Raw genomic sequence first — 26,928 nt, forward strand, 5'->3', positions numbered from 1 at the left:
ACGAAGAGTCAGACACGACTAAACGACTAAACAACAACAATATTATTATCATGGATCCTTTGACTTCTCTAGGACTGTATAGCTAATGATTTTATTATCATTTTGCTATATATCTATAAATGCCGGTGTTCAGGATTCGATATGATAGGGCAGAGGTTTTCAACCCTTTAGAGTCCACGGCTCCCTTGACCAACTACAATCTTTCTGCAACTCCCCTGTGAGGAAAACACTCTGAGTCACAGCAGCCCAGTTATGTCGCCCCTTGCCTGACAATCCTTCTGCCCTTCACCCCTTTTTGGTCACCCTCTCTTGTGGAGGGTTCCCCAGCGTCTTCTCCTCTCCCCTCTCCTCAGGGGTCCTCAACCACTTGCATGCTTACTCCAAGGATGCCTCAGCTCCTGGCAACCAGAACCCCCTGGTTGGCCTCAGAGGCAACATTCGCCTGGAGATCTTTTAGCCAGGGCCATTGGTGTGAGAGGGCATCAGAGGAGGAAGGGAAGGGAGGAGGTATGCAGGTCCATGCTGCCAGTGGCACCTCTGACCACTATTCAAGGCACACCAGGGTGCCACGGCACACTGGTTCAAAACCACTGTGATAGGGAGACTGGCATTCTAATTCTAAGCACATTAACCATGCAATGTTATACCTGCCACCTCAGAAGTAAATGGTAAATGGTTAGGGTATTGCAACCTAAGTAGTATTAAAAATATGGCATGCTTCTAAGTATATTCAATCTGGGCAAGCGCCCCCCACTACTGAATATGCAGGCCAGACCCTCCAAGTGTTCCTATTTTCCAGGGACATCCCTGATTTAGAGAAGCCATCCCGGTTTTTTATTTGATCCCGGAATATCCCGCTTTTCCTTAGTATGTCCCTACTTTCATTGGAAAAATGTTGGAGGGTATGGAGTTATCCAGCCCCCAAGCCATCTGAAGGCAATCCTGTATAAAGAAGTTTTTAAAATGTTTAATGTTTTATTATGTTTTTATATATGTTGGAAGCTGCCCAGAGTGCTGGGGAACCCATTAAGTTGTGTGGCATATAAATAGTAAAATGATCATTATGGAATGGGACGCCCCTATTTTCAACAAAGAAATATTGGAAGTTATGGGAGATCAGAAATAATAATAATAATAATGAGAAAACTACAGAATCAGGTTTGGGATTATGGTGCTGTGTTTTCAGGAATTCTGCTTTTAAAAATCATGAAAATATGTGTCTAAATTAAAGCACATATTGAAATAAGATGCCTGAAGGCAAAACTCTAAAAACTGTTTTTTAAAAGTTCACCTCTCTTCTTTCTGGGGCTGTTTCTGCATTGAAAACTGATCTATGATGGTTTGTTAAATAATAATACTTAACATTTGAATATTTCAGGGGGTGGAGCGTTTGGCCTCCCTGATGTCGCTGAACTCCAACTCACATTGACCCTAGCTGCTGGCCACACTTGCTGGGTCTCCTGGGAGTCAGAGTTCAGCAACATTTGGAGCGCCAAAGATTTCCCACCCCTTGCACATTGCTTTATTTAGTTCTAATCCTAATAACGACCTTGTCACTCAAGTCAGTATTATTGTCTCCCTTATTGAACATGGGCATGGTAGTGGTGGGACTGAAGCTGAGATAGAAAGAGGCTGTCCTAAGGCCACCTAATGAGTTCACAGCAAAGGTGAGATGTGAACTGGCGACTTTCTGATTCAGAGCTCACTTTCTCAGCCACTATTGCTACAGCAACTCTCTAATAAACTGATTAATTTTTTTAGATGAATCAAGTAGTATATACATTTTGTCAAAGGGGAGGAGCTAGACAAAGAATGATCCAAGGTGTCCTCAATGGCAGAACAGGCGGAAGATAACAGGTGGTATGTTACAACGGCTGTGAAGGCGGATGAAGGCTACAGCAGATAAGAATTGGCCAGTCATGTTGATACCCATGCCAATGGAATAGAGCCTTACTGCGAAGAGTGTGCGTTGGTCAGCGTGCACTGATCTACACACATAAATTCACGCAAAGGCGCCTTCCAAAAACCCATCCCAAACCCAAAGAAGTCCCATGGTGATCGGCAAATGGCAATGGGGGCAGAATTGTGAAATCTGGAGGCCCCTAGTCATGTACCGGCATATGGGTGGTGGATACAGATTCAGTTGTTCTGACTCAAGGAATGAGGCAGTTGAGTAGCTCGGCAGCTGTATCCATGACTGAGCAGTCCTATTTAAGATCCACTCTGCTCACCCCGAAATGGGGGAGGGGCTAGTTAACGTGTTCATGGAAGACAATCTTACTCAGACACAAGTGATCACCGAAGAAGAAGAAGAAGAAGAAGAAGAAGAAGAAGAAGAAGAAGAAAACATTTTGTTAAATAAAATATAATACAGTAGCCATTAATTAGATCAAAACAACAGCAAATGTTAATGGATTAAATCCTGATCATGTGCAGTTTGGGTGATACCTGTTTTTCACAAGCGCACACGCACACACACACACACACACACACACACAGAGAGAGAGAGAGAGAGAGAGAGAGAGAGTTTGTTTTGTCTATTTTACTCATTACTTTTCTGGCCAATATTGCTTTTGGATTATATATTCAGCCTGCGGAGAAAACAGAAGCCTACCTAGTTTGAAAATAAAACTCAAGAAGCGGGTGTGCAAGATAATGTAGAGGCTCCTTTAGTTCTTCAGAGTGTGATTTCCCCAAGTGTTGCTCCTGTGCCTTTGAATCATGCTTGCATGAACTTGGGCATCCTTACATTTCCATATTTATACAACTGCTTCTGGCCAAAACAACTTTTAACGGAAACTGTCCTGCTTTCCATTTCCCAAAAATGGATAGTTTGATGGTTTTTGTGAGCTATCAGGGCAAAATATTTTGAGCAAAACTCATAAATCCACAATCTGTTTGGAACAGCACTGACATCTGAAAGGAGATCTCAAGATGAATCTGCTTAAACCTGGGTTCATTAAAAGAGCTAATTCAAAGCACTGCAATTGTTTCAGTTGTTTATGAATCTCGACCTTCACAATGCTATGAAAATGTGCTGTCTCCTAAAGATGTTCTTTGCCGATATGACACACATTTTGTATTGTTTCATGGCACACAAGCATTAAATATCCCAGAGGTAATCCACCCTTCTCTTAACGGCTGATGACAGGTCCAATGCCTGAGCAAAATCAGTTGAAGGAAAGGGAAGTCTTGTCGGAAATGAGATTAATCTTGTAATGAGTGTTCAGTCCTGATAACCCATCTGTGCAGAGAACTGCTTTAACTGGAGTGCAATTAACCTTCACCTGACAAGTTCTGCCCAACTGTTATAAACAACATTAAAGGCAACCCCAGTTTCTGTGTAGACTATGCAGTCACATTTCAATACCATGACTACTGCTATGTGCAACAGGTTACTAACAGTTAAGTCCCAGAGGGAAATTTAAAGTGATCCTGGGAATGTTTTCCAAATTATGGCTTGTATGTAACTAAACTTTTCTCAGAGTAGACCCATTGAAATTATTCGTCATGCCCATTAATGGGGCTACTATGAGCATGACTAACAATGTGTATGACAAACTACAACTCATTGTACTTTTAAAAAACCAGTCAGCTGATATAGTCAGGCATATATTGGTCATGAAAGTACTTACCACCAGTTTAAAGTGGGCTGAGGTTGGTATATACTTTCCTGGAACATACTTGAGGTTACCAACATGATCTTAAGCCCAGTGCATACTCCCTGCTGTACATGCATTGAGAATTACAAAAATTTTGACACGACTCCGATCTCTATTTGTTGTGCTGTCTAAATAAATGTATCTTCATGATTGGATCTCAAACTAGTGGATTTTCTTTTCTTCTTTATTTAACAGCAAATCTCTATACCACTCTTCACCAAAAATGGTTACCAGATGTTGAACAAAAAATAATATAAGACCATAATGTATATTAAACAAAAGCATTAAAATAATTGTTTTATATTACACAAACAGCATAATTAAAAACACCATAAAAATTGCTCAGCCCATCAGCTACTAAAAGTGAGTTATTTCTAACTTGAAAATGAAGTTTGATGAACCACTTTCTAATTTGGTTTTATCCTCACCAAGTGCCAAATTTAGACACAATCAGGCTGAATTCCTTGTTCTGTGGTGCAGACAAGTACACCAGACATGAGCACATTTAGTAACAAATATTGTGTTCACTTTACAGAATCTGAGTTTACTGCTTTTTTCCTAAGTTTAAATGTTTTTCATATTTCTTTCTCTCAGGAAATAAAAATAAAAGTGGGTTTCAGCCCATGTTAGTCCTACTCAGAGTAAACCCAGTGTCATTAATGGGCCTAAATTAGTAATTTCCAGTAATTTCAGTGGGTTTACTCTGAGCAGCACTAAAATTGAGTTTAACATAATGTCTCTAAATACATTAATACCAAACTACAGAAGCAAAAAGCATTTTATAAACATAATCATATACAACATCAGTAAAAGATCAGTCATTGTACATTGTTCTAGGCCCCCAAGTCTGTGGAAGTCTCTTCCTCAAGTAATACACATGGCTCAATTTTGGGGAACGTTTAATAATTTATTATTATTATTATCTTTTAATTAATTGCTACTTTTTTATTAACTGTTCTAATCACTTACCATTATTGTATTAATTACTGCTGCTCAGTTTTCAGGGGGTGTTATGTGGTTTTTAGTGGGATATTTTTCTATGTTTGTTTTTCCTTGGAAGGGCAGCAGTGCCCTAAAAGCTGGCTCTAAATCAGTTAATAATGATTTTTTAAAATTGCTATGGATCAACAAAAGGTTCCAGTTTTGTGCTCTAAATCTAAAGAAGTGAGAAGTTTATTTTGGACCTTTCTGAACAGCCTTTCAATGAAGTACAAGATAATTGTAACTATGTCTACTCAAAAGTAAGTCCTGTTAAATTCATTGATGGTTACTCTCAGGTATGTGGGGTTAGGAATACAGCCTGATATTAGTGAAGAGGAAGTTCCAATTCAAAGAACTTCCTCTATTGGTACTCCCTGATCTGGTGAGCTATCAGAATAGGAAATGGAGGCAGGAAGTATCTGTCTACGGGCTCATTATCATCATAAGTGCTGTGGCAGCGTATTTACTGTTTATCACAGCAATAAACACATACACACACACACAACATATATATATAGTTTCAAGAATAGCAAATTCCTATGAAGAACAGTATCTTGTTTACGACAAACCTTTACAGCATTGTTCAAATTCCATAGCATTGTTTGCTTTCTGTCTAATAAAAAAGGATGAGATGTTTTCATTCAGCATTCCAGTGACGGCCCATTGTTTAGAATGTTACTCAAGTGTCTTTTTTGCCCTTGCTTTCACCCTCCTTCCCGCCCTCAATTTAAGGACTGCAATTAGGCACCAATCTTCATGTTGCCTTTCTGTACCACTTTAAGACTCTGATCAGAATATTTCTCAGAGTGATAGAGCCTAGCTGTACATTCCAATTCTTGAAAAGCAGCAAAATGTAGTGAGCAACCGGACACCCAGTCAAAGATGGACGGAAAACCAAAGGAGAACGAAGGCAAACAACATAGGGAAACAGGAGCTGCTTGCTATTTTCCTACTTGGGATCCTGTGCCCACATGCGCATGAGCGAAGCAGAATCGAGCTTGCTGGCCTCTCTGCAAGCTCCATGTATTCCTCTGAAGTGATGTGCAAACAAACTATGCATGGATCAAAGTCTCTACAAAATGTAGACGCCCAAATCACAGAGACCCTTGGCTCATACAACTTCCAGAGGCATAGCCGTATTAATTTGTTTTACAGCAAAGTCAACAAACCCTGAGGAAGCCTACTCTAGTCCAAAAAAAAAATGCCACAATAAGGTTTACTAAATGCACTACAAGACTTATCGGAGACAGATTTATTATTATTATTCTTTATGAAATTTATATACCATCCTTCATCCAAAGATTAATGGGCAGTTTACAGTTCTGATAAATAACTCATTCCAGGGCCTAATACATAAATAGCAAAAACTAGACTGGATTATGTAATGTCTCAGTTTATGCAGGTATAGTGGTACCTTGGTTCTCAAACGCCTTTGTACTCACTTGGAACCCAAACACTGCAAACCTGGAAGTAAGTGTTCCGGTTTGCAAACTTTTTTCATAAGTCGAATATGCTCCATTTTGAGTGTTATGCTTCCGTTTTGAGTACCACACTTCCATTTTGAGTGCTACGTTGAGGTCTGTCTGCTTTTGCTATCTATTTTGCGTTTTTGTTTTTGCACCTCTTTTTGTTTTGTTTTTGCGACTGTGTGGAACCCAGTTCAGCTACTGATTGATTGATTGTGTGACTGCAGTACATTGTTTATTGCTTTCAATTTATGGATCAATGATCTTGTTAGATAGTAAAATTCATGTTAAATTGCTGTTTTAGGGGTTGTTTTTAAAAGTCTGGAAGGGATTAATCCATTTTGCATTACTTTCTATGGGAAAGTGTGCCTTAGTTTTGGAACACTTTGGTTTTGGAATGGACCCCCGGAACGGATTACGTTTGAGAACCAAGGTACCACTGTAGCTAGAAATTGCAGAAAGCAGGAAGTGGATAAATTACTCAGGGCATTCTGGAAAACTGGCTAGGAATGGAAACATATTCCCCAGCACAAACACTGTAATGGGGTACCCAAAGTTTTGAGCCCATTTTTTATTGCCATGGGCACTTTAGACATCTCCCAAACCAGAAATTAGGCTTGGGAAAAGTGTTTTTGTTCCCCCCCCCAAGCATAATAAGGAGAGTACAACTAGTAAGAGTTAACCATCTCTCCACAGGTGCAAACTCCTGGAAGATCACCCCCCTCAAAGAGCCAGTAGAAGGCTTTCACAAGCCTAATTATAGCAAGGAGGGGTTGTAACTGGGAAGTGAAGTGTTACCTCTGCAGTTGGGACCCCCGAGGTCGCCCCTCCTCTGTTGCAATTGAGTTTCAACAAAGCTTTCCACCATAGCTAATAGAATACAGTGGTACCTTGGGTTACAGATGTTTCAGGTACAGACTCTGCTAACCCAGGAATCGTGCTTCAGGTTAAGAACTTTGCTTCAGGATGAGAACAGAAATTGTGCAGTGGCGGCGCAGCAGCAGCAGCAGGAGGCCCCATTAGCTAAAGTGGTGCTTCAGGTTAAGAACAGTTTCAGATTAAGAACGGACCTCTGGAACAAATTAAGTTCTTAACCCGAGGTACCACTGTACTTCTTTCAAGCCTAATTTCAACCAAAGGGAGGGACAGAAGGAATGGGACTCTGTGGAAAGTCTGTTCAGGTGAATGTGCACCTGTGTGCACCACACTGGCAACTCATGTGCTATAAGAATAATTTATGCTGGTTTATCTGCTTTTGCCCTCAAATAATGTTGCCTTGTAACATCGCACTGGGTGCAGCAGTACATATGTTCAATCCTGGGCAATTATTTACAGCTACCATTAGTACTGAGTCTTCATTAATGATGTTACTCTAAATGCATCTTTTCCTCTCACAACAGAGGCAGTTTTAGGGTAGTGCAACTGGTGTAGTCACACTGGGTGCTGCACTACAAAAAGCACCAAAACAAGGCCGTAGAATGGAGCATCAGAGGTGAGGAGGAGTGCCAAATTTTAGCGTCACACAGGGCATCGTTGAAATTTGAGAGCCCAAAGTCCGCCACTGCTCACAAGTACACATGTTAAGCTGTCTTTATCGCTGCGTGACTGAATTGCTGTTAACCTTAAGCTATATAGTGTAGTACATACTTAAGTAGACCCAGATTTGCAGCTGGTCTATATTAAAGGAGAATAGGAAGTTTTGGCCTTCATCCTACCTTATGAATGCAATTTTTAAGAAACAAATTTGACCCTTTAAAACTATTACATTTCCCTTGGGGGGTAGTGTTCAAATTCCATTTGTCTGAACATGCTTAATAACTCAATCAAGATGCACTTTTAATCAAATTAGTCTCATTAATCATGCTTCTTTTAGCACTGTTTCTTCAAGAGTATAGCTGTTTGTTTAACAACGTCTAGAAGTTTAAGAGAGGATCTAAGACAGCAAAGACATGGGAATGTAATCTTCTGAGTGCTGCTACCATGAAATCTACATGCACCTCAGTGTGGTTCATGAAAAAGCCCAATGAAATGGGGGTTACAGAACTGATGGGCAACAGCTACACTAGGGTGGATTGTTCACAGTATTGTGTGTTGCTAGCCATTGCCCTTAGATTTTTGACACAACACAGCACAATAGCTTGGAGAAAACAAAGGATGCAATTTGTTTGATTGGGAGAATAATCTGGCCAGAGATTTTTATGTCCTGCAGAATTAGAAAGGAGGGCACATAATTCTCTCATGGAAATAAGACATTGAACTAAGAATGTTTAAGATTGGCTATACTGGGTCCTGGTTCTGTAGTAACAATTGTTACCTATTTAGCTTCCATCAATTTCCAATGCTGGGACCTTTCTGCAACTTTTGTTATATAAATGAACTTTTTTAGTGAAGTATTCAATAAAAAGTGAGAAAAAACTTTCCAATTTTGAAATAAAAGAGAGAGAAAAACAGCCAAAATGGAACAAAGGATTTATGCATCCTCGAAACGTTTAGAGTCTAATGGTTCAGAAAGAACTTTTGTTATGTTCACAAGTTTAGTGCTCCCTAGATATAATAGTTATGGTTCTGCTCCCACCTTGTTATGTAGGAAGTGTAGACTATACACTGCATATAAATTCTATTTTGAAATTTTTTATGTTATCTATTATATGACAAGGAACAAGGAGGATATAAAAGAGTGTTTGTTAGTAAGGGGAGCCTGCTATGTTTTTAACAATCACTAGAATGCAATCCTTGCTACCTGGAGCTCAACTCATAGTAAGGAATTACCTTTCTTATTTTGGCATCTTCTATTGTCCAAGGTCAAAACTACATCAATGCACATAAATACTAGCAATGTGGATGAACAGCATTCTATAATAATTGTTTACTGGAATTGCAAATTCATCTCTCTGGATGAGATGGGAAGAGAAGACAATCCAGAGTAGGGTCATCCATGCATGAGTCCTTTTCTGCTCTCTCTTTCCTCCCCTAATACCAAACAGGCAACCCAGACTTGCTTAAGCCCCAAACAGGGACCATTTGTTCCTGTGGAGCAAAGAGGTCTGAATGACTCACAAAAGCAAACCAAGACATGTGCTACATGCTCATGAGTCCACCTGTCTAATGGTGCAATTCTATCCTAAAGTCACACTAATTGAGCATGCAAATCTCCCTATGCTGACATAACTCAAAGTTATGAGAGCATGGTGAAATTGTGATAGTGTAGTAGGGATCCCAATGTGGCCAATCATGCCATAGATCCAGCAGTATTGAGAAGCCAGCATAGGATCACAGCACATACATGACTTTCTTTCTTTCCGCACTGGTGTCTAGAGAACATTGGTGACAGGGAGCTTTGGTTAAACAAGGTTAAGCACAATAACCAGAGAAACCAATGTAGATGAGTAATACTTCTCTTCTGAGCAGAGGCCTATTTCACCAATGTCTTGCTTTGGGCTTAGCCACTGTGAGAACAGAATGCTGCTTTAGAATGTCCTTTGGACTGATCCAGCAGCAGCTCTTCCTATGTTCTTAACTCTTACAGGTTCTTGGCCTCAGAGGTTTACACACAATGCAAACATCAGTTGATTGCACATCCAATGGAAGAGTGAGGAGCTGGAATTAAATTTGTATACCACCCTATTCCTCTAGATCTCAGGGTGGTTCACAACATAAAATTACAAAATGAAAAACACAAAATACACAACAGAAATAAGAACAGAAACAAACCAATAACCTCACTCTTCCACAATACATTTAAAAGGGCATCGGATGTCAATCAGCCAAAGGCCTGGTTGAAGACATGCAGAATGAGAAAGCGCCTAGGTAGCAGTACCTTTCTCAAATATTCACTCACCAACCCCTAATAAACATGTAGTCACAGGAACCATCTGTTGCAGCTGCTATCCACTGGCATTTGGTCAACTCTGCAGCACTAAGAGAGGCACAGGGTGTACCTCACCCACTAGACCACCAGCAAGTCTTCTAGCAGCAGGGACTAGTGGGAAACCATCTATTCCTATGTGGAACTGCCATATTTTTGTCCCAAGACAAGTCCTATGGAATAGAGAGCTCTTTCCGTAGCAGAAAAGTTGTACTCATGCCCAGCTGGAGAATGTAGTGATGAGTAAAGCTTTGCCTGGCACTCTGCTGCCTGTTACACAGCTTTCAAAGGCATAGTAGCCCTGCTAGGGAGAAAGTAATCCACCACAATGCTTTAGGAATTCACTCCATCACGATGTTGCCTAATAAAATCGGGGCATGTTCTAGTTAAGTCTCTATAACAAATACAGACCCTTCCACTTGTCACTCACCTGAGCTGACCTCAGGATGAAACACTAAATAGTGGTGGGGCGGGGGGAGGGTAGTTTTCTACCATCATAGCACTCCAGGGGCTGTTGTGGGAATAGTTTGTTGTCTGTTTTAAGCTGTGCTGATTATATGCTGTTGCAAACTGCTTTGAGGATTTTTTTATTTTTACAACCAAGTATATAAATTTTGTGAAATAAATAATAAAAATGTCATCTAGTACAGGTGGAGACTTGTTAAATTAGCTAGCTAGGTAGCAAGGAAGGAGAAACTTGCTCTAAAAATGGTTCTTGAGAGCACAATAAATGCCATCTTTACAAGTAAACAAACAAACAAACCAACAAATGTATTTCCCCCCTTAAAAATTCAGGTCTGGTTTATTAACAGAGAAAACAGCACTTCTGCAACATGCACACAGTCTAGCTACTGGAAAGCCACCCAGAGTGAGGAGGCAGGGCTGAAGTACTCCTCTGTTCCATCCGATCTTCCTCCAGCATGCCGGATCGGGAGTTTGGATTCATCTGCTTGACTCTGTTCATCATTCATGTTTATTTGTAAGAGATTCAACATTGGATTGTAGTTTTGTACAATCCAACATTGGTATGTTTATAGTTTTTTAGAAGTATTATTTTCCTCAACATTTTTAGAGCCCTTGCATTGCTTTTCAGACCCACATCTCTTCCCTGATTGGTAAATTTAATCCTGTGTTTGCTAAATCTCATTGAATCTCACACACCTCTTAAACAGCATTCTGTGTAAATATCACGCTATTGGAAAATAAACCAAGCACTAGGCATTTTTTATCATCTGCTCTGTACTTGGAGACTCTCATTTGCCTGAAAGCCAAATATCTGGATCAAATTCATCCTCAGTCTAATCAAGAATAAGCCCTCTTAGGCTTTGTTATTGGGTGTTCAGCAAAGATATGAGTCTAGAAGTGGAGATGAGCAAGCTAACTCTATTTCCCACCATGCCTGTCCTCCTCACCTTCCAAGTCATGGAATGCAAACCTTTGTACCAGGGATCATTTTGTGTCCATGGAGGCTCACTACATGTTCCGGGACCCTGATTTCCCAGATTTTTGGAATGAGGAGTGCCTTGTCCAATACAAAACCCCCCTGTTGCACATAGTCTCCTTCCAAAGTTGAGAGGCAATGAGAACAGCGATCTAGAGCTGGGGCATTCATCCCACTTCCCCTCCTCATGTGCTTATGGAACACTGGCTAAGAGTGCCTTAAAAAGAGTTAAGATTTAGTACGCTATAAATAAAATTCATTCCTGCTACATACATCAAGTGCAGTGCAGGATTTACGTATAAGCTAAACAAGCTATAGCTTAGGGCCCCACTCTCTTGGGGGCCCCCCAAAAATGTAAAGGGATTTTTTTAAAGTTAGAGGTTAATAATTATTTCAGTATTATTATACTACTTCTTAATTGTATTTCACTATTAATATACTTCTTCTTAATTGTATTTCAGTTCAATAATTACTTTGATAAAATTCATATTTTGTTATGTGTAAATGGCTTTAGATACCTATTAGGTCCATAAATTACCATATAACATATATTCAACACAAAAAAGCAGTGGCAATTTGTTGTTGACAAAGGACAGCTGGACATATAAAGGGCCCCATTACCTTCAGTAGCTTAGAGCCTCATCAAACCTAAATCCAGCCCTGATTCAAGTGCATTATTGATTGCTTTTTTTATCTCTAAGGGAGAAACAATTATGGTCCTGATACTTATTTTAAAAAGAACTCAGGACCATACTATGGATTGCCACAATGTCAAAGCAAACTGTTAAACTAAATGAAGCAAAATTCTTATTATACTTATTTGCATCACAAAGGCTCATTAGTTCCAGGGTGTCCAAGACCTTAGCAAGTGGTACAGTACAGAGAACATTAAAAAGACATGCCTCTTAACCATGTGCCTCAGTCCCATATATTTCATTGACACTTAAGCTTTACTAGCTATTTCTCCATTGTGTTCATGCATTTTAAGTGGACTGCCATTTACCAGATGAGAGTTAAGGATATGCATAAGCTATCTGACAAGTTACACAGCAAAGGAGTGAAAACCTTTTATTCCGGTTTTCATGCAAACGGTCTACAATGATGTTAGCAAAAATAAGGGATGAGAAACAAAAAGAATTGCATACTGCTGACTTCTATTGCATTGTAATCAAACCTACCTTCTCATAGAAATGTTTTCCATTCTCTGAATGGGCCGATTTTCCTTAATTGAATTAGCTATATAATCTAAGAAATAAAGGACATTCTTTTTTATACTAGAAATAAACAAATGTTGCTATTGTAATTGAGATTGAATTACATAAACTGATATTGTCAGCAAAGGAATTATGCAGAAATCAAATTAGATAACTCTAGCGACTATTGAAACCTCAAACATTACTTTTCTAAATACATAGACATTTTATCTCAAATAGCAGAGTGTCCTAACCAACCACAAAAAAGGAAACTAGCATTTAAAAGCTGGCTATTGACATGGTCCAAGGTATATTGGGTGGCTTAAACTGAGAAAGCTAGCCACAAATGTATGCAGTATGCCATTTCAGAAAATGCAGTACTCATTAAAATATGTTTTATTACAAAACTGTAAATACAGTTTTGTAATAAAGCCAAGGGAATCAAGGTAGCACAGCCTGCTGATGAAAAAATTGAAGGCAGGCATTTTTTTAAACCTTTATCCCACCATTTTTGAATAAGGAAAAAGAAACATCAGGATAATTATTTTTACTCTAATCAGCTAGCAATATTGACTTCTATGCTAAACGAAAATGAAAGCTTGATGTGTATTACTTTCTGTTCCTTTTACAGATTATAAGGTGTCTACAGTCACTGGGTTTATATATGCCATCTGTACACTATACTAATCTTCTGCTTGCAATTAGTGTTAGAATAACAAAAGGGCCTGTAAGCTTCCCAGTTTGATAACCAGACAAAAACTGCCCCAATTGTACCAACATTTTAAATTGGCTTGTAAAGATGGCAATGAGAACATCCAATTGATCTAAATAAGGATACGGGAATAAGATATAATAAATGGAATAGGGGTGCAATCCATGCATTATACTGAATTATAGCAAAACATCCCTGCCACAAAACTATTACCATCTCATAATCTTCTGCTACAAAGCAGTTTGCACTCTTATTAAAAGCAACTGGGGTTAATATTCTTCAAAAACACTAAATACATATGACTCCCACTCCAGGCTTTATGGCTGTAGTGATTATGTTAGCAAGACTGCAGTTTGCAAACTGTTTGCAAAAAGTCCCACTAAAGCCTGGTGGAAATGGATGAAACTAGTCCAGGATCCGTGGTTCAGCACTTAATTTATTTTATGCGCATATGACAAAGTCTGGTTGCACATATTTAAAGCATGATGTATGTGCTTGCATGCCTATATAAATTGATGTCAATATTGACTAATAAAGCCAATGTTTATTATTTTTATGTCATATTGACACTGTAGTGTCTAGGACTACATAGAGCATTAGATGCTGAAATGGGCTTTTTAAAATGCCTATTAAGCAATACCACGACACACACTGATTTTGTTTTTGAGGTAAGATTAGTGTAAATAGAGGCTAACCTCACAGTGGTATTCATTGGGATACCCATACTTCTTGGGACACAGATCAAATTGTATTTTTTAAATGCAATTTGACTAGAATTCTCATCTTTTCTTAGAAGCAATAATCATCAGGTTATCTTGCAAAACAACAACCACACAACAATGCCTATAAACTGAGAATATAGCTTATTATACTTCTTACAGTACAGATTAATTTTGAACCCACAGAAATGCATTTAATTCTCCTCATAGTCCCATCACCATCAGTAAAACCAAAACACACATATATGTGTAATTTTACATGCAATTTCAGCTGTAAATAAAATGTTTACTGAGGGATTAAGAACTTTTCCTCTCTAAGGTATTGAACTCCATAGTTGAAAGAAAGAAAGAAAGAAAGAAAGAAAGAAAGAAAGAAAGAAAAAAAGAAAAGGAACCATGCGACAGTACACTTGCAGAAGTACTGACTAATAAAATGCCAATTGCACAGTTAGATTAATTGTTAACATGTTTGGTCCTATATAGTACTAATAGGAGCTAGCAAGTGCAAATTGAATGCCAAAAGACATGTAAGTATGTCATCAACTTTAAACACAATACTCACTAGTGTATTGTGGTTGTTTTTTTAAAGCAACAACAATGTAGAGACAGTAAACAGACTTGACAAGCTATTTTTAGTTTAAACAAGTTGACCCAATCAAAGATCCCATCTGTAGCTAGTTGTTTGTCTTGACATGATCAAACTATGCATCTGTAAATCTAATCCCAAAAGACTTAAGATCTTCATTTCAAGCTTGATGCTCACAACAAGGTTGATATAGTTGAATTTTTCATCTTTTGCTATATGGGTTCTACACGTTTAATTTTCAATGCATCAATGCAAAGCAAATTTGAATTTTGATCTCTATGCAGAATCATGAAAACAAACCCCACAATTAATATTATCTCCATGAAAGTATTTTCAGTACTTGGGGATACAAAACATTTAATAAATAATAACAAACCAAGTAAAACAGTCATTATTGTGAAACCAAACACCAGTTTAAATTACTAAAGCTGCAGCCCTAGTCCCACTTACCTGGGAGTAAAACTCCATTGAATTCAGAAGGAGTAGGCATGGTTAGGGTTGTGCTGTTTATTCTGGTTTGGTTGCTAATATATTATGTAAAGCCTCAGAAAAGTATAAAGAAAGTTAATGCTGTGAATGAAATAGTGGATCTCTGTATGTAGGCATATAAAGAGAGTTCATTAATATAAATCCTATACCATTGTCATCAGGTTGTTAATTACACAGGGCGTGTTTCTTCCGCAATTAGCTTATTGTCAAATATGTAGCATGAGCTACAAAACTTCTTACTACAGCGGCACAAACTGCTTATTTATATGTACAACAAAATAATTGAAACCTCCACAAAACTGTCACCTTGCACAGTTTGTTCTAAAAGTAGCTAAGAATAATGCTCAGGCTGAAGTCATAAACCTCAACAAATTTTTATTACCTTCAAACAACAACAACCAAAAAGGCATTCTAAAAAGTTAACTAAATTGCTATCATTATTTCAGTGACATTTGACAAAGCTGCTGAATATTAGATGTCTATAAAACAAAATCAACAATACCCAAATGGGAGCAAAATTTAAATTTCTATTTAAATATGTTTGCTTCCATATAAATAAAGGAAATGTTTAAAAGCACCTGAAAACATATCACTTAATTTCTCAACAATCACTGCCCCGTTCCCTTACAGCAGTCCAAGGTCCAAATCAGATACATATCCAAAATTTGTTTTAAAAACGAAGACAACAAGAAAATTCAGAAGCTCTTCCCACAATAGGGCTTTGCAAGTATAATCCAGAGCACGGAATGGTGAATTTAAAAAAAACACCCAAGTTTTTCTGAGTTTCAAGTTTTTAAGGCTTGTGGACAGGGAGTAGGAAAAAGGAAATTTACTAGGCAGTACAAAGGAAATCTACTTGTCCTCTATTGTGGCTGCGGGGGTGTTGCCCAATTCTACCTTACTGGTGTTTAGAAAGGAAATTTAAAAAAAAAACAATTCTGAAAAAAGTCTAATAAAAAGGCATTCACTTTCTTACCTTAATAGTACTCGCCATAATGTGATCTAGGTTATTGATCGCTAATAATTACCAATAATAATTATTGCTTCACTCTGACCAGAAAGGAGTTTTGATGAAGTTATTTAGAGCGGATGAGATTGTGCTAACTCTGGGAAATGAAGTCAGCCAGTGGCAGGAAGAGGTTTCTATTGGTCCTGGCTACTGCAGTTTGAAGAAACAGGATATTTGGGAGCTAAGAGATAAGAGGTCCTAAAACAATGTTGTTTTTCTTGACGATATGCAGCTACAAGATTTTTTTTTTTTTATAAATGTCAATTGGCTATGACAGTGTCAGCAGGTGTGATATGATGTGCAGTAAATATGGTGTGCCACACTGAAGCAGGATGCAGATGTCGCATGAACTGGGCCAAATTTGATATGGGGCTCCCCAGGGCATTAAAGATTTAGGGCCAAATTTAGGTTCGGGGTAAATTGCTGCAACCCTACTAATGTCAGAGGACGGAAGCATACCAACAACACCGAACTTTTCTGTTACAGAACAAAGTGTCTTCATACCAGGTCAAACTGTCTGTCCATCTCGTCCAAACGGCAGCAGCTCTTCAGAGTTGCTGCTACCAAATTCTTTTAACTTCAGATGTGATGGACTGAACCTGAGACCTGTTTTGCGCAAAGCATGCCCTTTACCACTGTGACCCTTTCCCTTGAAAAGGGGAAGAATGGAAGTCCACGGATGGGAGAATTTGAACTCACTACAGCCTCTGCTTTCAGCTCACCCTGAAGCAGCTCCCTTTGGCCGCTGTAGTGGTGAACTCAATACCTATTGTCTGTTTATAGCCTTCCAGATCTGTTTTAATAGGCTTATTTTCAATAAAGCTGGCCTCATGTCAGGAAAATGTATGAATGGGGATGGGGTGGGGCAATGTTACAGAAGGGAAATTGTACTAACCATTCAAATGCTTATGTACCATAGTTGGACAACTTGATTGTGTCCCAGTATTTGATGAATAGCAGTGCTGCGCACTGGATCTTCTGTCTCGCATGCATCATCATAATCAAACTTTCCCATGAGGCGGGGGGGGGGGAAGAATGCTGGCTCCACCTCTCTCACACATTACCCACTTTGTGTACACCGGTCTGATTCAGAGAGCCTAAATGTATCCTGAATGCCAGACACTTGTGTCAGTACATGCTGTGCATGTTTGCTCCCACTTCTGCATCATCAAAAAGAAAAAGAGGAAATGTATCACCTCACCAAAATAGAAACTACAGGTTTGCATATGCTAATCTATCTACACAGATGTTAATGGGTAGCTTCAGGGCTTTCTTGTGCGTCTTTATCGTTAAGCCAGACTTGTACCAAACAGCCCTTCAAATAGAGGATGTCTTCAAATAGAGGACTGCCATCTATAAAGTGGGACACATGGCCACCATAGGCAGCTACAAAGGAGCTGTCCTCACAGTGAAAGGTATAACAGAATTCTTTCCGTGTGAAAATAATGATCCACACTAAGATATTAACATAGGTACAAGCTGCGTATTCTAGATAGAAGAAACTTAATTTTGCTTGCCTTTTCCTTCATTAGCATGAACATGGCATTGGAGACCCAGGCGCAGTAAGCCTAAGGTTGCTGGACCTGAGATGCAGGAAGCAGTAAAAAAATGATGAGAACACACCTTGGGATTGAAATGACCACAACTTTATTGATTACAGATGTCAGTAGGCTTTGGTATAGGCACTAGGTATGCATCCTGCATCAACCAGCCGGATTGCTGGCTGGATATTTCATCAGGGTCAATTGTGGGTTATGGATCCCTCCATTACACACATCAAATATGCCCTTTTAAAATGTGGCTCTTTGGGGGGGGGGGCAGGCGTGTTATTAGGTTGTTGTTTTTATTTTGATTATATATATATTGTGGGTTTAATGTTGATCTTTTCTGTGAACTGCCCTGAGACCTCTGGGTATAGGGCAGTATATAAATTCAATTAATAATAATAATAAAGGTAAAGGGACCCCTGACCATTAGGTCCAGTCGTGACCGACTCTGGAGTTGCGCGCTCATTTCACTCTATAGGCCGAGGGAACTGGCGTTTGTCCGCAAACAGCTTCCGGGTCATGTGGCCAGCATGACTAAACCGCTTCTCATGAACCAGAGCAGCGCACGGAAACACCATTTACCTTCCCGCCGGAGCGGTCCCTATTTATCTACTTGCACTTTGACGTGCTTTCGAACTGTTAGGTTGGCAGGAGAGTAATAATAATAATAAATAATAATAGGGCAATCCCTCCAGTATGCCATTTGGGGAGTTCTATGGCCCATTAGCGCCTGTCTGGGCATTCAGACAGACACCTTCCCCCTGGACCCCTTTACTGGGGTGCCCTGATACTTTGATTATCAATAGTGGGGTAGGGCTCCTTCCCAACTACATCGCTTAGACAAAGTGCCCAACTCAATGCCTTTTTTTCCACTAGCAAGTTGTGACAGTTGCTATAAAGTGGTAGGCAGATCCCCATGCATGCAGGCAAATTCTTCCCTGGCCCCGAATACAGTGACTAAGTAACTCCACAGCAAGGTCACATACACACAGTGCCTGCTTACCTTCAGGCAGGGTGAAAACATACAGGGTGGGGCAGGTGGGACTGTGCTGCTGAATGCAAGTGCAGCCGGTTTAAATAAGTTGGAGGCAGACCTGAGCGAAGCCAGACTTCACCCATAGTAGCCATCCTTCATAGTAGCCTCTATAGTTTATTGAGAATCCATTTGCTGCTTTGAAAGGAAATGGTGCTAAAGAATTAGAATGACAAAATAACCCATGTTTTAAGGCAACACAAAAAAGAGTTTAAGTAAAGAAAAGTGTATACAATGTATACATTATCTGTCAAACTATTTGGAATGGAGACAAGCATTTAGATTTTTTAAAAAATGTGTCAGTCCCAAATATTTGAAATTCATACATAATTTGTATTTTCGATCATGCTTCCTATATAAGAAGTTTAAAAATTTCCTGTTTTTTTCTTTTTAACAGATTCTGAGCTTCACCGAATTAGATAACTCAAAGAAGTCAAACGTAAACATTACCAATTTATGAAAAAATCAAGAAAACTGTAAACAGTTAAAAGGTAGAATAATAACTGTTTTCACTGTGATGAGTAAGAAAGTGGAAGAATGAGGAACAATGTTATTTCTTGGAGTTTGTTTATTTTCCACCCTTTTCATCTCTAAACAATGGGTAAGAAAACCCAGTTCAAAACATTGTACAATACTTGACCTGAGACAATTTCACCAAACTCAAAAGAAACTTTTTGTGCTCTAAAGATAAAACATAAAAATTCCATTCCAGTTTTGTAGATGAAGATTATCTAACATAATATTTACAACAACAAAAACATGCATTCTTACTCTTCAGTCTCAAGTGGAATCTCCTCATTGTTTTAGGTACAGAGTAACATAGAATTCCTAAGAGGTTTGTTTAAATATTGTTTAATATTTTAAAAGTATCTACTGTTGAAATGCATTTATTTTCTCAGGATATGTATCCACCCTTCCACTTCTAAATAAAGTATCTGACAAAGCTAATATAACTGATTTTAATTTTTTTAGAATTGAATATTTTAAAGCACAAAACAAAAAAAGCATATTTTTAGAAACCAGAAAAAAAGAGAGAGAGTTGTAGCCAATTGCTGTCCCTCCACTGATGCAATGGAATGATGACAGATGTGAGCTTCACATCTTTGGGAATCCTCCAGAATAATGGCGGCGGGGTGCTGCACAAGAGAGGGGGGAAATCACAAAAAATCCTTTAAAATTGCCTTGAACCATTGAACCCTGCTCCCCATTCCTATGTTTCTTCATTAAACCACCACATGAGCTCTTTTCTCTGCGTACAGTTCTAATTGCTTCACCTCCAAAATGATATTGTAGAGTTGGAAAAGGTATAGAAAAGGGGAAACCCAAATGAGTAAGTGTTGAAGCATTTGGGACTTTTTAATTTAGAGTAAAGACAAGTTGGGTGTGTGGGTTTGATAGAGGTGTATAAAATGAGGAGGAAGTCTCTCCTCAGTGCTGTTGGACAGCCCAAGCACAATCTGCCTGACATTACTTCACCACCACTTCCCATTATTGATGCATTCCCCACCACTAGGGAGTTATCTCAGGCGAGATTGGACAGTGAGTCAGCCATATCAACTCTACCCTGTCTCCAAGGATGGAATGCTGGCTGTGCCAGTGCAAGCAAATCCAGCTTTCTCACTGGGCTTGATTGCCCAGTTCAAGGCTCGGGACACCAACTGCACGAATGACTTTGACTGTCCTGGTCTTCAGAAGGAGAGTTCAGGGGGCATGTCAGCTGTTAGGATAATGTCTGGGCTTATACCTTGTATCTTGTATCTTGGAGATCTGACATAACCGCTGATTGCATACATTGTAACCTATGTTTGGGCAATTTAGTGACTTCTGGAATAATGATGTTGGCAATAATCCAGCCAATAGTCCAATTAATTAATATTAATAGTAATAGTAATGATGGTGGTGGTGCAACCATGAATGGGAGTCAGGACACTTAAGAGAAATTTGCACTAAAATGCTGGTGAATTTTCATGAGGATTTTCTTTTAAAAAAATGAATTACAAATGGCTGCTGAAATGTGGAGAACTGAATTTAAGACTGGAAACATGAGAAATTGAGAAAACCAAAATTGACAGATCCTTCCATCCCTATGTGAAGGTTAGATAGTACCAGGTTTTTATTAACCATTTGTTCTTATTTGCTTGCGACAATTAGCATTTGTCCTCATTTGCTTGAAGGGTTATTCTTTCATGCCACATTTTTCAGTGGATTTTCCTGTCACATTCTTAACCGCAAAAAATCAACTTACTTTAAAGTAATTTGTTGTGCTAGTGTTACAGAGTGCTTTAATCCACTTTGTTTATGGCTAAAATTCTGGCATGCACCTGAATCCCTCTTGCAAAACACGGTCTGTTTTTAACCTATTCTACATTATTTTAATTCTGTACTTAACACTTTCTAATCAAGTTTCAAGCCCAGCCAGGAAACAGAGATGTCTTTTCCTTTCTTTTTATGATTATGTTTCAGAGATTAAACTTTTTTTAAAAAAAGTACAGCAGTTATACATTCAGTTTTAAAGAGCAAAGTGTTATTCTTTTAAAAATAAAAATGTAAATGTTTATGCTTTCAAAGTTCCATTTATAAATGACTTTAAGCAATTAGTGACAGATTGCTAAAGGGAAAAGGCATGTTTAGATTCAAATGTTTCCAGGAGATGTGGAGACCCCTGGAGACGATTTAGGGTTTTTTTTAATTTTAAAAAAATTAAAACTGTTATTGGGATTTTTTCTTAGGAGGTATTAATTTTATGTCAGTAAAAGCATATGTTTATAATACTTTGCCAGAATACAAGTGACCACTCATATACTTTTTTGGGGGGTTAAATACAGCAAAAATGAAACAAAACAAAAGCAGTGTATATATTACAAGTTCTACTGGGCTTTTTACATATCTGTCGAGCTAAATATATGTACGGTAATTGCATCTTTCCCCTGGTTGGTGCATTATGTGACCCAGAAGAGCAGCAAAGGAACAGAAAGGACACTGAGTGTTGGGATGAAATCAGGCCAAATTTTATTGACTGTAGCAGGCAGGGTAGAAGTTAGCATGGCAGTAGGGCCAGGATTACTTCATGATTCCACTGCCCAATGCTGGTAGAATAGAATGTGCATGGTTGGACCAAGTCCAACCCGCTTCACGAGAGTTGGCCTCTTTGCATACTTTGGATACTGTCTTGTAGTTAGACCCCATCATCCCTGACCACTGGTCCTGTTAGCTAGGGGTGATGGGAGTTGTAGTCCCAAAACATTTGTAGGGCCGAGTTTGAGGATACCTAAGTTAGACCATTCTTTTCCTCAAGCTTATTCCCCAAACATGTCAGATTCTTCTGCCACTTAAACACTTGGTGGTTTCTAGACAGTTTTAAGGTCTAGTATAGCTGTTCTCACAAACACAGTCATATTCCAGGTTCTTCCTGAGGGTTTATCGTTAATACAAGGTAACCTTTTCCTACTGCTTCCTCCTTAGTATTTCCACAGAGGAGTAATCCTCATGTCAAAATTGTACGGTCCAATCCTCACATCTCGGTGGAAAGATGACGAAGTTGAGGGGGGTTGGTTTAGTCCAGTGTTCTTCAACTCTGGTTCCCCAGATGTTGTTGGATTACAACTCCCATCATCTACTTTAGCCAATGGTCAGAGATTACAAGATCCTGTGTAGTCTAACAGCATCTGGGAACCCCAAGCTGAAAATGTTGCCTAAGAAGAGTTCAAGTGAAGTTTAATTAAACAGTAAAAACTACTGTTAAGCTCTACTAATAACTAATTGAAGCTATATTATGTTAGTTAAAGTAAATTTAACATTACTAGTTTTGGAAAGAAGTCAGGGTTAATCCTTCAGCTTAACTACACTGTATTCAAGTAAAAGGATCTCTATTTTCATAATGCTACTTTTGTGAATTATCATGGTTATTAATCCTCTGCCCTTTTCTTTGATTCTAAAGAAATGGGCTTTTTTAAAACAGAAAAGTACTGTATCATAATTTATAATTCGCTGTGATACTAAAGAAATAAATTTTAAAAAGAACTTTCTTCTAGTTATCTTCATAAATAAGTTTTAATAAGTTTAAAATCTGAGCAATAGAACCGTTTAAATGTGTCTGTTTCAAGGTAATTTCTGGTGTGCTTACTTACAAGTAAATATGATTAGCTTCACAGTCTGTATATCATAACAGTGAAGAAAGATGGCAAGTATTTTCAAATGGAAATTATCCGAATCTGAGCCAATTTGAAATCTGCAGAGCTGAATGTGAATATGTGTTTTAGTCACTAGATGGTGCTCAGTGTTCTTCTAAAATGAAAGATTTAGTTGAAGTGATTAGGCCACTGGAACAGGCTGAGAATATAAATTCTCCCTTATTTCACAACAGCATTTGACTCCATTGTTTGCCCTCAGCTTGCTCTGCTAAACTAAATATTGCCTTCCATCCACCCAGTCAACCTGTACGGGCTTCTTCCAACATATCCCCTAGCCCCGTCTGGATCAATGAATTCCCTGTATGCATTTTCAGAACAGCAAAGGCTGCCTTACACAGATTATAGATCCATCTTGCTCAGTGTTGTCACTACAGGGTCTCAGACAGGACTCTTTCCCAGCCATATCTAAATATTGTGGAGGAGTGAATATGGGACCTTCTATATGCAAATGGCAGGCTCTCTCATTTTACCCATGCTCTTTAGACACCCGGCAAAGAAGTTTTGAGTCAGCACCCCTATCCTTTTTTTGTCTTTGACTTCAAGCACACACATCCCTCCATGCTAGACTCCTTCCACCAATCCATGACCTAGTCCCCTTTAATCTTTTATGGAAGTTACTGATACTGTTTGAGTATCAAACAGTAACTTAATACTAAAACTATTACTAATAATTTTATACTTTATACCCATCTTGGCTGGGTTTGCCTGTTTCATATTTGTGTGGTTTACATATTGGGTCATGTATATATTTACAGATAAGTAACACCTTAATGAATTCAATTTATTTTGCTTCCACGTTTGCATAAGATTATAACTTTAATCTGCAAATTTGGAGGGCAGGAAAAACCACATTTATTTTGAAACAAGCTAAATTCTTTATAGGAGCAGACAGACGTCTAATACTGGGATAGTATACAGTTTGTACTTCTTAGTGACTGAAAACATGAAACAGATGTGAAATATTTGAATATAGATCCTAGTGAACCAGAAAGGCTGGGACTAATCCAGATCATTCATAATAATTCAAAGCTGTCACCCTTTGGCCACCATGATTCTCTCTCCCCCTCACACGTGCTGTGGAACTTATGCAATGAACATGCAGATCCAATTTTCTTTCCTACAAGTATGCTTAGCAGTGCTCTTTCCAAACACAAATAGTTAAAAACTATTTTCTGTCACAACAACCTGTTCTGATGCTGAAGCAACAAAAAACAGCTCTACGTTTGACTTATTTGAACAGGAGACCACACACTGGCACCAAACTTCGTAGCATTTGCACCTAGTAATCTTGATGGAAAATGAAGTCATAGCAAATCTGCTTATTTGATTCCAATAAATAAAAGTAGACCATTTTGGCCCAAGGCTGGTTTTATAGCGTCCAATCCATTTGGTCATATTCAGCACTCTACTCAACACCAGCTCACCAACAAATGGTTTTCGTAATGAAGCATTCTAACAACTGTTTCACCACGAGTGAAACAGCAATCCTGATTATTTCATCACAAATTCTGACACACACATACAAAATATTCACATTACTTGACCTAAATTTGAGCTGCTAGAAGGCTTATTTCTGCTCCTTCTCAACTTGACTCTCCAAAGGAGTGTATATTCCAGGCAACACACTTACATACTGTCCACTCTGTGAAATACTGAGCTAGCTTTAGAAAACAATTACTTTGCAGTAAAGTGAAACTACATCTTCAAGTACCACTTTGAAGCAGTACCCTAATTATTACAGTCCAGCAAGGGGCTTCTGCAGCTGGTTCCTATTTGCAGCTTAAAGGTGAAGAGCCATGAATGCAAGCTGTTCTCCAGTCCCCTCCCCCCAGCCACAGAGCAAAAGCCCTAGCAGTACGCACTAAGTAGAGCAAAGCCTACATTAGAAGGGGGGGGGACTGTTTCCTCATACCCCTCTTATTTAGGTCCCCCCTCCTTTTACTCAGATTTCATTATTAGTTTCAGATCTGTCACATCTCCCAATGGCTTCATATGCTGTGATCCAAAAATCATTTATATCTACCATGGAATACAAAGAAGCTTCCACAACACAAAGCAGTTTGATGTGCTTGGCAAGTCTGTTTGGCCACTGATCATCTGCAAGTTCATTATAACAGGCTTCTGCAAAACAGTAGGCACACAGGATTTGCCTAGCACAACTTGCTACAAGGTTCTACACTTCTCATCCTTCCTCTCCATCTAGTTCTAAGCAGTGTATGATTTGTAAAAGATGCCTACTATGTCAAATGCTAGAGAAAAATCAGTGTACTGCCATAGTTTATTGTGTTTATTATTAGCACTGTAATCAGAATGCCCCTTCTTATTCATTTGGTTTGAATCTCTGCTATGTCATACATGGCAGATGGCCATCCAAACTCTGCTTAAAAAGCTACAGGGATGGAGAATCCACCACCTCTTGTGGGAGCCCATTCCACTGTCAAACAGCTCTTACTGCCGAAAAGCTTTTCCTGATGTTTAGTCGGAATCTCCTTTCATGTAAGTTGAATCCATTGGTTTGGATCCTACCATCCAGAGCAGGAGAAAAGAAGCCTGCTCCATCATCCATGTGACTGCCCTTTAGATATTTTAAGGAGGCTAGCATATCTCCTCTTAGTCTTAATATATTCCAACTCCCTCAACTTAGCCTCTTAAGGCTTGGTTTCCAGATGCTTGGTCATTGTGGTCACCCTCCTCTGCACATGTTCCAGCTTGTCAGTATCCTTCTTAAATTGTGGTGCCCAGAACTAGACACAGTACTCCAGCCAGGTGTGGTCTGACCAAGGCAAAATAGAGCAGTATTATTACTTCCCTTGATTGGGACTCCATACTTCTGTTGCTGCTGTAACCAGTCTTAGGAACAGGGCAATGGAAGAAGGATTAAGAAAAACAGCTCATAAATTACACAGTGAATGCAAATGGCACAGTCTTGAAAGTTTCTTCACTGATAAATAAGCGCTTGTGTACGATAAGTGTGGCACCATCCTATTGCTATAATCTGCAGTATTGCACTGGCCGTCAAAAGACCTAGGATCTGGGACACCAGGTTTCAAATCTTCACTTGGACATAAAGCTCACTGGGTCACTTCAAGTCAGTCACTCACTCTCAGCCTAGCCTACCTCACAGGGTTATTGCAATGATAAAATGGGGGGGGGGGGAGCTGAGTGTGTATGTCGCCTTGAATTCCTTGGAGGAAAGGTGGGATATGCATGCAAAAAAATAAAACTAACTAACTAAATAAATAAATAAATAATTATATGGTGGCAAAGAGGTGAGCATGTGACTCTTAGGTCATACCCTATCATTATGGTCTGGGGAAAACTTTCAGTCTTGTATACATTTTGTGCTTCTAGTGCATCCTCTCTCATTCTGTGGGAGTAAAGCATGAAATGAACATGGCACGTTTTGCATAATAAAAAATAGCAAGAATGAGAAGCATCGTGTCTGAACTGAGGAAATGGTTTGTTTGCAATAAAAGTTGGCCCTCTGTCATTTTCACTGACTCTTCTGTTATGCAAATCATAAATAGCAGATTTTAAAAATTATGCATCAGTTTCTCTTGCAGCCTAGTTCTTTCTATCAGGTCCCTTCAGCCGCAGAGGGATAAACAGGATGCTGCATTCCTGTGCACCCAGAGTACAATTCTTTGTTGAGGAGCTTCAACATAGTCCCTTACCACTTCATTTCTTTTAAAAACCACAAGAGCAGCACTGCTGTGCCAGCTCAGGAACTCTGGGGCTACCTGGATGGGCAGATACAAGGAGGGAGTTCCAGCACGGCAGAACTCACGATGCCTTCCATACCAGGGGTGTGTCAGGTGTTGAGTTCCAGCACAAGAATGAGGAGACAAGCAACACCTTGTGGCTGCCAGCATCTCTATGCTCTCCACTATGAGCACCAAGTCAGGGCAGCAGCAGCAGCTCAGAAGTAGGTTTTAAGAGCTATGTTTTTGCAGGCTATGTTAATGCCAGTGTTTTATTAAGCAAACACATTTCTCACAATATTATAAATGTAATCTAACTAGCCAAAGCAAAGTT

General features: G+C 39.0%; 1 protein-coding gene across 13 annotated transcripts in view; it reads right to left on the reverse strand.

Moving 5' to 3' along the window:
- Nucleotides 1–26,928, reverse strand: part of ERG (ETS transcription factor ERG) — a 112,463-nt gene that overhangs the window by 31,727 nt on the left and 53,808 nt on the right. The window contains exon 1 of one of the 13 annotated variants that reach the window (XM_053386717.1): nucleotides 16,091–16,245. The exons of 9 other annotated variants lie outside the window; for them this stretch is intronic. In XM_053386717.1, coding sequence (XP_053242692.1) covers nucleotides 16,091–16,108 — 18 coding nt within the window. In that variant the 5' untranslated portion in view covers nucleotides 16,109–16,245. Of the gene's footprint in view, nucleotides 1–15,075; nucleotides 15,655–15,692; nucleotides 15,718–15,742; nucleotides 15,948–16,090; nucleotides 16,246–26,928 lie in introns of those variants that run through there. 3 more of the 13 variants (XM_053386725.1, XM_053386724.1, XM_053386718.1) reach the window with 3 other exon arrangements.

The sequence above is a fragment of the Podarcis raffonei genome, chromosome 4 (genome assembly GCF_027172205.1).
Source record: "Podarcis raffonei isolate rPodRaf1 chromosome 4, rPodRaf1.pri, whole genome shotgun sequence".
Lineage (NCBI taxonomy): Eukaryota > Metazoa > Chordata > Lepidosauria > Squamata > Lacertidae > Podarcis > Podarcis raffonei.